The following is a 15,481-nucleotide window of genomic DNA, read 5'->3' as shown; positions in this document are numbered from 1 at the left end:
CTACAAATCCGCTATGGTTTACCAAGTACACAGTCCCGGCTCAACTCGAGCACCCTCATCTTCGCAAAATTACAACACACGATTCGCAACCATGCACCTCTCCCTACCACTACTCCTCGCCCTTGTCACCACCGCGTTCTCTGCCTCCCTGACCTTATACATACCGCCGTCCACACGCCTCCCAAACCCAGCTGTCCTCCCACCAACAACTCACGCAACGCTACACGCCCACGGTCCACCCCGTAGCACCAGTCTCTCGCGCAAGAACACATTTGAATTCACAGATCTCGAGCCCGGAAGCTATCTTGCCACGATCCATTGCCGCGACTATCATTTCGAAACGCTGCGAGTCGACGTTACGGCAACCGTTGCTGCGGATGGTACGAAACAGGATGAAAAGGTCACGGTTTGGCAGACATTCAGGGGAAATGAGTGGGATAATAGGGGCGAGAGGAGAGGTGAAGGAGGAAGTGGCCTTGTGGTTGAGGTTGGGGTGGGCTCGGGAAAAGAATATTATCAGATGCGGCAGGGATGTGAGTATATGTCGAACTTTTGCTTGAGGAACAAAATGAGTGTATGATGACTAATATTGACAGTTTCACCCATGTCGTTTCTCAAAAATCCGATGATTCTCATGGCGGTGGTGAGCATGGGTTTAATTTTCGGAATGCCGTACCTTATGGACAATAGTGAGTCAAACATTAACATGGACGCAGAAAATGAAGAAGCTAAGGAGATATAGTGGACCCAGAGACAAAGGCGGAATTCGAGGAAATGCGCAAGACAAGCCCACTTGCGTCAAGCAGCAATCCGGCGGCACAGATTCAGAATTTTGACCTTGCGTCGTGGATGGCCGGGAAGACGACTGTTGGATCAGAGAGCGTTGGATCAGGCTCCGGTACGGATAAGAAAGGAAAGAGATAGTCCATGACATAGAGCACTATGTCACATTATTGCAATTATAGGTGTAGCCATAACAAGGACTCATGCTCATACGCTAAATAGAACATGTATGTGTAATACCAGCAAACATTGATGATCTAGTTGATCTTCTCTTCCTAAATCCTTTAAAGCTCTTGCTACGGAAGACGTATGTATTCCCATGAGTTATGAATAGATGATGTTGAATAATAGCGAGAAACAAGACCAAAAAAATACGAGCGGGGAGGATCGAACTCCCGACCTTCTGCGCTCTACATCATCATTACTTGAATGTAAAGCAGACATCATAACCACTAGACTACGCTCGCAGCGACCAGAAGCTGGAACAGTCTTTGATAATATATTTTCTGAAATGACATGAATAAAAGCGCTTGTTCCTTTGCCGGTCCATACGATGTGTTATTAGATTACCCCACTTCATTTTCTACGAAAATGTATACGAGGTAAACTATAATGCTATTCCCTTTATACTTACTTACTTTATAAAACTATAAAGTATATCTATATCTTTAAGAGTACTATATAGAGAGTTTAAGTATATAGGTATTAATTAAATAAAGTACTATTACTAGTAGATAAGCAAAGTAGTATTAATTTATAGTACTAGCTACTACTACTAATAGATCTATCCTATTATACAAAAAGAGTATATTTACCTATCTAAGACTAAGAACTCTAGGTATTATAGAGTGGTATGTTAAGAGATATAGAAAGTATTTATATATATTAGTAGTTTTATAATTACTAACTATATAGACTCGAAGACGCTCTCTCTTTTCTAAGAGTTAAACTTATGTCTTATTAAATAGACCTCTAAGGGAGAAGAGAGCTGATTGAAATCAGGTACCAGGAGTGTCAGGTCCTAGGCAAGTGACGATTGCGAGCATGCTAATGGTACGGAAACAACTACCTCGAGTAGCGTGAAGTCCGGACTCTAAGTACAAATCATGACACCACCCTTTGTATTATAGCCTTCAGACGTTAAGCAGAAGGCGAAACAAACGTGTGATCGCTATTCTTAATGCCTTCAACTCCCTAATTCATGGCAACAAGCACAGATGCGGTCCATTGGACACACAGTTTGTATATGAAACAGGGTTTACATGAACTAACCAGGCTGTATATGAATTAGCTAGGCTGTATGCCGCTAGGAGCTTGGGATGCCACGTCCACTTGGTATATCCTGCGCCACCAAGAGCTTGACCAAGGGACTCCCCACTGTATCAGGCGTTGTCTCTTCTCTTCGTATGTAAGACATCGAAAGTAGAGGATTTGCCGCTGGTTAAATGTGAGGCCGTCCATATCCTTATCCTCAACGCGACTTTCATCCTCAGACGCGTCAGAGTCGGTCTCGTACCTCTCTCCTTCCTGCTCTTCTATATACCCAACATGTGATCGTTCGAGCTCAATAGAACGACCATTCGCACGTCCGGCCGGCCGTAAAACGTTACGTCTATCAACAGAGATTGATGGTCGTGTGAGTGGGAGAGGCGTATTCTGCGGCTCTACAGCTGACAGAACTGCTGATCTGTCAGATGGGACGTCTAACATTGAACGCACCGTACCTTCAGATTTACGCTCTGCCAACTTCGCAGCTCGTAATTTGCTCCATTCAGCGACGGAGATTGCTCGCCGTTTGACCGGCTTAGCTGTACTGTGTAGTCCCACAGCCGGTATAGCTGCTGAAGTATCTGATGGGATGTCTGGGGCTGAACCTTTCGTGCCTTTAGATTTACTGTTTGTTGACTTGACTGATCGGGTATGTAAAGATTTCGGGCTGGGCCTGGCCATCTTTAAGGGAGGATCCTATTCTGGATTCGATCTTGTGATTACCGTGTGTTTGAGTTTTTTGACTTGATACGAGCAAATAAGAATGTTTATGTTATGATGAATAAAGAATCCGAGGAGAAAAGCAAGAATATATACCGTAACATCACCTTCAGAGCGCACCTGAGGTATCAAAGCACCATAGCCATCAAACCATGGATAAGAATACGTAGGTCTATGACCAGGGTACGCACCATACTTACTATGGTCGATTCACTGACGCAACACGGCAGCATGCGCAACATACTCCTCGAAAAGCTTGTGCTTGATTGGTGAGCCATTTCAGAAATCCGTTCGGAGCGCCAGGATTAGCACTAAACAGTTGAAAATCCATGGATGAAGCTCGCGCACTAAATTCCGTGAAAGGCGCAAACTATTAGGGGGACCATGAAATTGGCAGATCTCAAAGAAGATATCAGTCGCCGAACCATCTCCGACGAAAGTCGTCATATTTATTCTAGACTAGGGTGGCCTGCGGCCGGCAGGCTGCAAGCAGCCTTAAATTCAAGGCTACTTTCCTAGGGTTCTAAAGGTATTAGTATCGTGGAGTGGAGTCTTATAGAGTATAGTATCGTGGAGTGGAGTCTTAGAAAGAGACTATATCACGTGATATATATACGGCCTTAGGCCATAACTAAACTGGAGTATCGTGAGTTCTTGGCGATATATCTAAAACCTCATCCCTTACATATAAGTAGATAGCCAATAGATGGTCTTTATCCGTCGTAGGGAGGGAATAGTAGCCAATAAGAAAATTCTCTGCCGTCGGTAGAACACTATATAATATCATTACTAGTAGAACAATAGAGTGATAATAGAAATATATCCTATTCACTACGACTAAAGGTGGCGCCGGTATTAATCCGGGGCTCATATTACATAGTATAAAGGTATCTCTCTACGACCTTACCTTTAGCTACTACTATCACTACTTTACGCTAGGAAGGCCCTTATCATTAAAATAATAAAGTAAGTTACCCCTTCTATCACGACTTCATTCCTATACCTTCTATACCCTACTCTACTCTCTTACTATAGCTTAGCGTAGTAAAGCTATAGCTCGGCGCAGCGAAGCTATAGCTCGGCGCAGTAAAAAATCTTCACCTCTGATTTTCTCAACCTTAAAGCAACTTCTCCTCTACTCTTACACGGCTAATATTAAGTTATAGGCCCTTATACTAAGCAATCCCTACTACGACAATAGCAATAGTTAACTATACACCTGGTAGCCACGCGACTGGCACTCCTAGTCGTAGTGGAAGTGGCGGTAGTGGTGGTCGTAGCCCTCTAAAGCAGCCACCAAAATCCCACGACGACGACTACTATGTCTCACCTAAGATAGAGAGCTCCTATGAAGGTATTAATAGTAAGTACGATGAAGAGATCCTTCGTAAGTCAACCTACCATTATAGTAAGAAGACTATCTAACTCTATGTAGCTGATGGCCGCAAGAACTTTAAGGCGCGCCTTACTATTGAAAATCTAGAGCGTTTCCGCGCCGGGAATGACGCTAAGATCAAGAAGTTCATCCTAATGATGGCGCAGCTTAATGTCGCATCTACTAGGCGTTATAAGGTCGATCTCAGCCGCCCTCACTTTAGGCACCCGGCTCTTATCTATATCCGCTCTAAGGTTGCTATAAAGGCATGTGTGACCTATCGTAAGAACAAACACCACTTTAAGTCCTGCCGCATTCCCCTCTCCGGCCTCCAGGCATCATTTGGTCGTGGTAGATATACTAATTATAGTATGGGTGGCAAGTGGTCGCGCTGTTCCTTCGTAGCTGATAAAAGTAAGTTATATCTCTTTTGGTTATACTACGATAAAGATCTCTAACCAATAATTAGAAAAGCTAGCTAAGACCTCTGCCCGCGCCGGTAAAGCCTCGCACTCTCGTTAGTCTTCTGCTGCTTCTATGCACGCCGGTGGACCCTCCCACTCACGCCAGTCGTCTACCGCAAAGATGACCTCTAGGCCAGTTGCGCCGCGCCGTCTTACAAAGAAGTCTAATCTTTAGACTATCGCCTAGGCTGTTGACTCTAAGGATACTAAGGCCATGCGCCGCCGCGCCCGTGAACTTCGCGACCTTATAAAGGAGATGGAGGAACGTGCTAACGACGCTAAGGCTAATACTAACTTTAAGGGTTTCTCTGAGTAGATAGTACTATCGCCACATGGCTGGTTAGTTAGGGTGGTGGCGGTACTACTCTATATTGCGACTATACTTCTACATAGATAAATACTAAGCTCTTTCTCTAATATCTATTCTGTCTAGATGTATATGATAAGTATCGTGATTTTAAAATTTTTAGCTATATAGTCGTGAAGTCTAGGAGATATAGCGCTAACCTAAAGGAGAATAGTTTAGGGTATTAATCTTACCACTATACGGCGACGTGTAACACCTAAAATTAAAAGAAACTTCCTTAATCTACGACATCCTATAACATAGGTATAGTAATTATTTGGCCCTACCGCTGGCGCAAACAACAGCGATCTCGATTTTAGCAGCTCTACGCATATCGCCGCATCTATAACCGTTATAGAGTACCTAAGCTTATTATAACCCTACTAATCGATACGCGACTCGACTACCGTGGTAAACACATAAATATACTAGTAAGCACATTTTGCGACAGGTGTAAGAGAATATTATATAAATAGAAGGTGCGGCACCTAGGAAAACGTCTAATTAAAATACTAGAAGCGTGATAGAATTCAAATATAAGTGGGGATCAAGATAATTCATATCGCGGATATAGGCGATGGTTTCTATAATGCCTACGTGAAGAGCGATAGGACGACTAGGATAATATAGCACCAGAAGAGGAGGAAATGCTTAAGACTATCGTAGAGTAGTTTGAGCAAGACTAGCGTCGTAGCTAGGTAGAAAGGACTTCAGGGTATACGACGTTCCTTAGCATACTATCTAGCATATACTTATTATTATCAGGTGGGATAATATGGATACCCTCAGGGTTGGTAACGCGGCTAACAGCGATATATAGCTAGCCATAGGCAAATACCTCTGGGTCTAAGAGAAGGCCTATATTCTAAAGACTCTGGCCCTGCGACTTATTAATTATTATAGTAAATACTAGCTTGACTAGAAATTGGCGTCGCTTGAAGTCTATCCTATCCTTTAGCTTCTCTACAACGAATGGTATCCGTAGGAGTTGGACTATCTCTCCATGTCGTCGTGTACCGAGGATCTACGCCGTGATAGTTCTAGTATTAATACTAGATACTCGAAGTCGTGTACCATTACAGAGACAATCACTTAGATTAATATTTCGTAGTAATATCACGACACATCCAATCTTAAGTCGCAGCTCATGTGGTGGGATTCCTAGTGCCTTAAATGCGTTCATCTGCTCGAGTATCGTAAAGCTAGCACTATTATTATCCTTTGGTTCGTTAACCGAGTATCGGGTTATAACTTCTCCTGGTATCTACGATAGTAGATATTCATTTAGCACATCTACTTTCTAGTTATATACGGTAAGAATAGCAGATGATTAGAGGGCCTCTAAGGTAAGACCCCCAGGCTATCGTATAGTAGGAAAGATTCGGCTTACTAATACATCTAGGCTGCGACCAGGTATAAAGTACTAGGTACCCCAAGCGGTATATCTATTACGGCCAGAGCGATTCCTAACGTCAAGAACCTTTACCGTAAATCGCCCTACCTTATCACGACGACGCTCTGTCATCCTAGGCGCCCAAAGACGCATATTTATAGTAAGGCGCAGTATATGGACCTGGGGCCAGAGATATAAGTTCTTTAGGCATGATTGGACAATCTACGACCGAGTACCACGTAGGACAATTAGGAGAGTCTATCGAAAGTCGCCGTAGAAGCACATTACCATACCACCAAACGCCTCTGTATCCTGATTACGGATATCGCGTATTGTTTGATCTACTGCCTTAATAGAATATCGATGCGACATCACATACTTATCCTAGAAACACATATCTACGGCGCAGAGTGTACGGCCAAGATGGGTACTAGCGCTAATATTATAGCTGGTGTCGCGCTCCACCTAGAGGGGAATCTTAAAACGGGAATGCGCTATCGTGCCACCATGTAAAAGAATCGCAGTAATACTAGAGGAGGCAGTTACTAGTGCGACTTTCCCAGAAAGTCGTAGTATATCTAGTACCAGATTCTATACCAGTATCTTCCCTATTCCACTAGGCCCATCAAGGAAGAAGACCCCCCTACGACCAGCCTCTATAGCGCCTAATAGGGTGTCGTATACATGTCGCTGCTCCTGGTTCAGACTAGGGAGATACTATATAATAAACTGCGCCAGGTTATCACGACGCTAGTTTATCTACTCATAAAGGATACGATTTCCATCTGGTGCAGTCGTGTAGAGCTAATCAAAGGCTGGTGTAGGGAGTGCGACACGGTTCATATCCGTTCCCATATACTAGAGATAGTCGCGAATATAGCAGAGTGCTAGCTCATATCGCTATGCGACTATTAGCTTAGGGACCTAGAAGTACTCACGGAGCTAGTGGATATAGTCGTCGCTAAGGGCATCCTTAAACTAGTCCTAGAGATCTCGATTACTACCTTAGTCGTTGGCTTATACTATGATAGCAAATATCTATCGTAGGCCTACTACAGGCTAAGTACCTATAATCTCTATAAGTGCCAGCCGGTATTTACCATTATCATGAAGCAGTCCTCGTGCAGCACATGCGTCGCGGTATATAGGATATACTATACTATTATATATCCTTATATCGTCAAATGATACCTGCCCAGGGATATAGAGAAGCAGAGTTCGTAGATAGAATACCTCCCTAGCTGTCCACGGCACCTAGAGTAGACGACTAATCGAGAACTTACCGCGTCGCTCGCGCCATGCCTTATCCTGGATCCAGGTATAATACTAGGGAATCTCTATATAATAGAGTCGTGGTAGCCCTGCGATAGCACGCTACTGGTTTACGATAAAGAACTCAGTTAGTATTATATTCCCAGCCCGCGCCGGGATAGATATATTCCCTAGTAAGTCATTATCGCTGTGTTGGAAGACAACCATTTACTAATCCTCCTCATGCACGGCAAGTACCTATACAGGGGGGAACTAGCCGTGGGATAGTAGACTTATAATGCCGCAGATAGCCTCGCAGCCAGAGAGATAGCGTGCGTTAACAAAGACCTTTATCTTATTAAGAATCTAATCCTGGGGAGGATACTCTACGCCAGTACTACGATAACTCTATTACTACTAACGACTAGCTCGAGCACGACTATTACCACGGCCGCGATGCCGTACACCACCTATATATACCTACTACCCTAGGTCTAGGTGCGACCTAGAAGGATTCAGGTTATCGCGCTATATAAGGACATTTACCATATCTAGGCCCTTATATATATACTTAAATACGTACTTAAACACGTCCATACCATGGCACGACTTGATATTAATATGCGCATTATACCGTTTTAAAAGGTAAGGATTATATGGCACGACATCCCGACTTGAGTAGATATACTAATTATCATTCTTCTGGTAGGTATATGCGCTAGCACGACGCCGGTAGGATGGCTCTTTCCCGACTGGTAGCGACGTCTTATTCGTATATGGAAAGGGGAACCGATGGCGATACTTACGGCGACTAGGATGTCTCTTACTTATCGTTATACATGGGCTTAACTGATTTACGTCGCCGCAAGGCCTATATAGCATAGTACGACAGACGATTCTAAATAGTACTAGATTAGAGCTTGGGTCTAGGAGCTCCGCATATATAGCGGCGTCAATCTTTTCGATAGAAGTGGCGCGATCATCTGGTATCGTAATAATAAGAATATGGGCATATAGTAGTCCACGCTTCTGAAACTTAATAGAGTAGCAGTACGCGACACACTTCCTAAGGACATGGCTCTTCGTTAGGTCGTGTAGGAGCTGCGCTAGCTTTATATAGAAAACGCGATAGTAGAGGTTAATTCGGTCTATTACTAATTCTCCTAGCGCCAGCTCATCTATTACCTTACGCTAGGCTAGGTTATATATCATAGTAATAAAGAACTCTAGCGGCCCACTATACGCCGCCATAGCCATTGTATTAAAATATAGCTCTCGCATAAACCGAGGCCCGCCATAGAAAGTCTTCCCAAGCACGATAGTACTTCCCAGCTCACGACCAGTTACATCAGAGTTTCCAAGCGCCTCTAGGAGCCCAGTAAAGTGTGCACGACGGACCTTACTCTGGTTTTACTACCACTAGGCAAGGCGATTTCCCTGGATTAACGCCCATGCGTCTATTACGACCTCATGGAATAGGCGTCCAGCATAGAGTACTAGGTTAAGAGAATTAGGTCGGCGCTATAGAAAGCAGTTCCACCACATCTACTGGCTAACACGCTCCTACTCATGCCCACGACGGCCAAGCCGAGATCCACACCTAGTAGCGATATTTTAGACTAGAGCCTGCTCATCTTCGATAGCACGACTACCACGACCACGACTACGATTACCACGACCACGACCACGACCTTAACCACGACCTCGACCACGACCTCTCTCTAGAATAGCTATAGCCTACTTACGGCGGCCTGCGCCTCGAGGATAATAGGGATTCTAGTGCGCAGGGTAGTTCTAGTTCTACCCTAGCGACCCATGCGGAAAGAGTAGTAGAAAGCGTATTAGGAGATATATCGCATGGAGGTCACTTATCTGGCGTAGAGTACCATCTATGTATCGGAGCATAACATCACGCTACTCCGCAACTGGCTCACCCTACGGCCCAACTAGGAGGAGTCCTATAATCTCGTCGCAGTTTAGTGTATTCCATCTCCTTAGGTCGTGGTCGTGGTCTTTAATAATACTAATACTAAGACTAAGGGCAGGCTGGTCGCGTAGTGTTTACGCATTTATACGAAATGTCTAGATAAACGGATTTATACGGTAGAGAACCTCCTTAATACGTCGTAAAATATCGTCGTGGAGATTCTAAAACGCAGCACGACGTAGCCTACCCTGCTCAGTCTGGTTATCGTAGATATATAGCTATGCATACTTCGGGTCGTCGTGGTCTAGTCGTAGGTTACTTATAAAATGGAGAAGCTCACCCTTTGCGACCAGAGTATACACGCCTTAATAGCTATTCCTTAGGAGAGCATCCTGTAGTACGCCATTCTTAATGTTGATCTTCGTAGAAATAAATGACACTAACTGGTTATAGTGTCGTATACTCTATCGGAACTTCTCTATCGTGTAGTCCTAAACAGTAGTACTATTCCGAGTCTATCGTGTCTATAAGAGAAGCTCGCGTAAGACGGGGGGATATTCAGGTAGTACTAGGATCTATACTTTACCATTGCCGTAGCAAGGCATCCGAATCTCCCCATTTACCCTCGTCGCTGGAACCTCTTCACGCTAGAAGGAGGCATCACAGAACCTACACGACGTACTTGGACGGCAGAGAATATACCGAAAGTCACTTGTGATAGGGTGGGTGATACGGGCGCATAGGGTAGCTGGCCTAGGTTTATAGTAGTAGGTACCTGTCGTATAGTATAGTACTCGATTATTCACCACTTCGCGACGCTAACGCATAGGCATTTGGTATACCTAGGATTGAGGTTACGGTATCTGCTAGAGGGAGTCTAAGGAAGACTCCTAATTACGACGTAACCGTTGGCGTAGGGTACGAAGTACACGTTGCTAAGACGGCGACGCTAGTCTTACGATATACTCTACCTGGGAACGACTTTATAGTGTTTACTAGAGAGCATCTAAGGAAGAGTCCTGGTCATAACGCGACTGCTGGTAAGGGATAGGCGGTATCCGTCGTCGAGACGGCGATTCCTACATTACGACGATTCGACTCTCTCTACGCGAACGACTTCGTGGTGTCTACTATAGGGGGTCTAGAGAGGAGTCTTCCTCTACGACTAAAGGTGGCTATCGTAGGGCGAGCGTTAGTCCTAACTATGGTATAGAAGGAGTTCTAAACACGTCGTCTAGTGGGTATTCATCTATCGTAATACTTACTAATCTACCTATAGAACTACCTATTATCCGGGACTGTCGCAGATTGAATTAAATTGGCTTTTAAATAGATTAAGGTCTAGCTAGGTGTACGCCAAAGAGAGTGCGCCGTAGTATATATAGAAGGCTATTAGCGTGGTATAGGGTTGTTTAGGGGGTATTTGGATTACTTGCGATGTGGTAGGGTGATAATTAGAAGGCATTATGGAGTCGGCGACGACGTTAGCGGCTCTGGCTCTTAAGATACGACTATCGCGGAGGACGGGGTGTAAAGGGGATAATAGTTCGATGTTATAGAGGACTAGAGGGAAGAAGTTAGCGTGAATGCTGCCGTAATAAAGGGACTTGGGAGGATATAAGTAGAAATTGGTGTAGAGTATCCTAGTCTATCGTAGAGCTGGTACTTTGTAAGGAGGCTGGTAGAGATGGTAATACATATTACTGTAACTTTTAAATATTTATATTCTTTCTCTTTATTTACGGCGGCATAGTAGATATATAGAGGAAGAGAATAGGGGAAGAGGATAGAAGAGAGAAAAAAAAAAGGGCCTTAGGCACGCCGGAAGATTAATACTCCACGCCAAGACATACGAATTTTCAACTCTTAAACCTGCCACCAAACGCGACACCAGAGGCTTGTAAACCTATCTCGTCCGTGAGTATAGCCCTACAGAGGGTAAAAAGTATATGAAAATACTCGTCGCAGGCAGGGCTATAAAACTGGGGACCAGATTTTTGAATTAGGCCCTAGTTAATTTAATATATCGCAAAAGGTGGTTTTTTCGTCGTGGTTTTGGTGAGGGCGCTAGCGGGCGCTAGACAAAACGTTGTATCTTTTTATGATTCCGTAGGAATTATACGTGATTCTTAAAAGAATAAAATCTTTTATATGGAACATACGAATATTGAAGTTTGAGCTAGTAACGTATATCATTTATATAGATGTAAAGCTTAGAAATGAATTATAATTGATGTGTAGATTCTACTATCTCAGGGTGCGTTATGCTGGATTTCATTGCGCCAAGATTTCACTGAACCTTGGGCTTCTTCGGCTGTTCTCTGAAAATACTAGCGCCAACGGTCAAAGCATCACCAAAAGCAACGTCGCCTCTCCAAACTTCCCTCTTGCATACGTCAGTAACATTGCATTACCTACTAAACTGAGCATGTAAGTACTCTAATTGTCCTACAAAAACCCACAAAACAATTATGCTCTGAAAAGCAATCATTCTGACTCATTAAAATATAGCAACCGCCTCTCGCAGCAAAATAACGAACACTACCCAGTCCCGAGTCTCGCAACAAATAATCCAAACATGCGCTCCCTCGTCTCAATACTTGCCCTTCCAATTCTCGCCCTAGCCCTCGATAAGCCCCTCAATATTGAGGTCACTTCACCGGCCACCTGCGAACGCAAGACTCAAACTGGCGACAAAGTCTCTGTGCACTACCGTGGGACTCTTGAAGCCGACGGCAGCGAGTTCGACGCAAGCTACAATCGCGGAACCCCTCTCTCATTCAACGTCGGCAGTGGCCAGGTTATCAAGGGATGGGACCAGGGTCTGCTTGACATGTGTGTGGGCGAGAAGCGCAAATTGACGATACAGCCCGAGTGGGCGTATGGTGAGAGAGGTGTGGGTCCTATTCCAGCAAACAGTGTGTTGATCTTTGAGACTGAATTAATGGACGTGACCCCCAAAAAGGATGAATTGTAGCTAGCATGATCACCAGCGGAGTGTTCGGGTAGGTCGAAGCTGTATATGCATCAAGGGAAACAGAAATTTAGGAGAGTTGGAAGTGTATTCAGATATATTCGTAGCTATGCCATATCACCCAGTACCACGCTCGATGCGTATAACGATGCATGAAATCAACGCTAGAATTGATATGTCTTACGACTGGCTGTCCGAAATGGAAGTCGTGATCCTTCACCACAATAAAGCAGGCTCGCAAGGCCTTGCTCCCAACAAAGGAGATATGGATAGACAAAAAGATCAGCATCCGATGCACTTCTCGAAACAATGTTCTCAAGTACCTAGTACAGCTCAAACAGCTGTCACTCCTACATCGTTGACTTCATCAATCTCACTGCTTGCTGCACCGAATCCAGAATCCCGATAAGCGCTTCGAGACTTGAGGCTTTTCATCTTCTTCGACTTCTTCATGTTCTTGCTCTTCACGGCAGGCACTTCTTCGTCCGAAAATGTTTTGATGTGCAGGTCCTGAGTACTGCTTGGCGTGGCAAGATATGTTACATAGACATCATCAGTGTCGAACAATTTCATATCAACAGCGCGCTGAGCCGAGGCCTGCTCCTGATAAGTCGTCTTTCGAGATTCGAATCGGGACACAGCGTTACGCATCTCGCGTTCTTGGGCTTCGATAGTGCTGTTCGCTTCATTACTCTGATCAAGATAAGCAGCTTTGGCGGCCCGGAGCTTCTCTATGAGTGCACTGTTCTTCTCTTGCAATATTGTGTTTGTGTTTGTTAGACTTTGTATCTGCTCATTCTTGGCGGACGCGGTCCGCGAAAGCTGTTCGAACTTCTCCTCCTGAAGCTCAAGATCTTCTCTCCATTGAATGGCCTCCTTCGTGTGCAAGGCCTGGAAGTCGTTGAGTTCTTTCTCGGACTTGTCGAGGTCCATCGCGAGTACATTGTTCTCCCGACGAAGAGCCGCGTTCGCGTCTTTTGCAGCATCGAGGACAGTATGAAGCTGGGTGATATCAGCATCTTTTTGGTCGATCTCTTGTTGGTGTGCTGTTTCTGCCAATTCAACATTAGTCTGGAGACTATCAATGCTGGCCTCGTACGTCGAGATAGTACGATCAAGAGCTTGAACCTGGCCTTCAAGAGTGGCAATTTGTACTTTGGACTCCTCCGAGAGTATTGTATGCTGGTCGCGGGAAGCATTTAGATCAGTCTCCAATGTGTCAATGCGAGATGCCTGAGCAGTCATAATCTCATTCATCTCCGATTCTAGTGCGCCTTTGGCGACAGTAATATCCACAATACTTTGATGCAGAGTTTCGATAGTGGTCTCAAGATCTGTGGAATGCGCCTCGGCCGTTTCACGACGCTCAATCTCGACTTCCATATCATTTTGATACTGCGCCTCGCGCTCGGTAGCGTTCCGAATGGACTCTTCGACCTGGTTCTGTTTCGCCCATAGCTTATTCCTAAGATCCTGGGCTTCTTTACCAACGGCCGAAAGCTTGTCACCGAGACTGACGATGGTCTCATCACGAGACTCTACGTCTGCTTCGGCGACTTCGCGTTGCTTTTGCTGAGTAGATAGCTGTTGGCGAAGCTCATGAAGATTGGTTTCAAGATCCTGGATTTTGTCGTTGGCGTCTGCTACTCGCTCCTCCAAAGTGTCTGTTAAGTTTTTTTGGTCATTCAGTTCCTCACTTGTCGCACTGAGCTGATCTCGGGTACTCCTATTCTGTGTACTGAGCGAAGCGACCTCAGATTGAAGCTTTTCACGATTTTCCATCGCATGCTCGAGATGGCGCTCTAGATGCGTGATAGTCGTTTGCTTCTCGTCAGCCTCACATTCAACGGCTTGTCTCTTCTCCTTTTCAACCTTGAAATGTTGCTCTGAAATCTCAAACTTCTGACACATGTCATTCAGCATGTTCTGAAGTTGTAGGAAGTCCTGATCCAGCTTCTTCCGCTCCTCGAACAGTCGACTCTGAACCTCTATGTGCCTAGCGATGGTTTGCTCGTGTCCTTCTATCTCACTCTTAAGCTTTTCTATTGCTTCATCTTTAGCCTGGCTGTCGGCATCCCGATCCGCCAACAACTCTTCCAAAGCCTCGTTCGAGTCTTCGAGTTCAAGAATTTCCTTCGACTTCTGCTCGGCATCGATATCTGCATCATGCCACTTCTTCTCCAAAGCTTTCTTCCGAGCTTCTAGGTCTTGATACTTGGCTACAAGATTGTCGTTGCTTGCTGTGAGAGCCTCTATCTCTGCCATTGTCTGCTTCACACGTGTTGTGAATCTGTGATTCTGGGCCTCGGAATTTTCCAATCTCTGTACAATAGCTGCTAGGAATTCACCGTTCTCAAGATTGATCGTATTGTCATCTGGGAAGACGTCGTTGAACGTGGATCGGGCATCGCGGAAGGCTGAGCGAATCGCGACCTCAACCTCCTCAGGGTCTCCATGTGAAAATCCCAGAGCTCTCAACTGTATCATCAGATTTTCCAGGCGTGCCTCTTTCTCAGCTGAAGCTTGATACAGCTCAGTGATGCGGTCTTCATACTCTTTCAGTTCAACTTCTCTCATCGGGTCCAAGAGCTTCTTCCGGACATGGACGTCTGCATTGACTGTCGAAGTTTTCAAGACGGTTTTGGTGGTACTCTGGGTAGTGCGAGTTCCCCTGGCTTTGGTTGACTCCATCTGTGGAGGGTCTGACCCGACCAGAGTTTCCATGTTGTTCTCATCCTCGACTTCATAATCCTCGACTTCATCGAAGTCCATGCCTTCAGCGGCTAGATCGTTTTCGTAGTCCATGTCATCCACTTCAGACCGCACGTCGTCAGCATTGGGCACATCTTCTGCATCAATGTCTATGTGGGGATGGGCCTCCTTGAGGTCTTCGAGCTGCTGTCTCAGAGAGTCAGCCTTTTGCCTCATAGGTTCGGCATGCTCAGGCTCGCAAGAACCAATGGAACTCAGGCGTTCCAC

At 45.1% G+C, this 15,481-nt stretch overlaps 3 protein-coding genes and 1 non-coding gene across 4 annotated transcripts; 2 read left to right on the top strand and 2 right to left on the bottom strand.

Annotated features, from left to right (window-relative positions):
• The first annotated feature begins 22 nt into the window (after positions 1–22).
• On the top strand, positions 23–1,047 carry EJ05DRAFT_478902 (uncharacterized protein). The gene is made up of 3 exons (XM_033744553.1): positions 23–533; positions 597–689; positions 743–1,047. Exons 1-3 carry the CDS (start codon positions 92–94, stop codon positions 922–924), a joined length of 717 nt encoding a protein of 238 aa, XP_033597544.1. The 5' UTR covers positions 23–91; the 3' UTR covers positions 925–1,047.
• Positions 1,048–1,155: 108 nt separating this feature from the next.
• Positions 1,156–1,250, bottom strand: EJ05DRAFT_t66. The gene has a single exon. It is a non-coding gene; the product is annotated as a tRNA-Val (tRNA).
• Positions 1,251–2,070: 820 nt separating this feature from the next.
• Positions 2,071–3,168, bottom strand: EJ05DRAFT_540576 (uncharacterized protein; the record flags this gene model as incomplete). Its single annotated transcript, XM_033749610.1, has 2 exons — positions 2,508–3,168; positions 2,071–2,462 (listed from the first exon to the last, which is right to left on the bottom strand). Exons 1-2 carry the CDS (start codon positions 2,731–2,733, stop codon positions 2,071–2,073), a joined length of 618 nt encoding a protein of 205 aa, XP_033597543.1. The 5' UTR covers positions 2,734–3,168.
• Positions 3,169–11,762: 8,594 nt separating this feature from the next.
• Positions 11,763–12,703, top strand: EJ05DRAFT_455831 (uncharacterized protein). The gene is made up of 2 exons (XM_033742483.1): positions 11,763–11,958; positions 12,040–12,703. The coding sequence occupies exon 2, from the start codon at positions 12,107–12,109 to the stop codon at positions 12,503–12,505; it is 399 nt and encodes a 132-aa protein (XP_033597542.1). The 5' UTR covers positions 11,763–11,958; positions 12,040–12,106; the 3' UTR covers positions 12,506–12,703.
• Positions 12,704–15,481: the final 2,778 nt, after the last annotated feature.

This window comes from Pseudovirgaria hyperparasitica (assembly GCF_010093815.1).
Source record: "Pseudovirgaria hyperparasitica strain CBS 121739 unplaced genomic scaffold EJ05scaffold_14, whole genome shotgun sequence".
Lineage (NCBI taxonomy): Eukaryota > Fungi > Ascomycota > Dothideomycetes > Acrospermales > Acrospermaceae > Pseudovirgaria > Pseudovirgaria hyperparasitica.
Note: the sequence above shows the minus strand (reverse complement) of the source record. Positions and strands in the feature narration are given on the sequence as shown.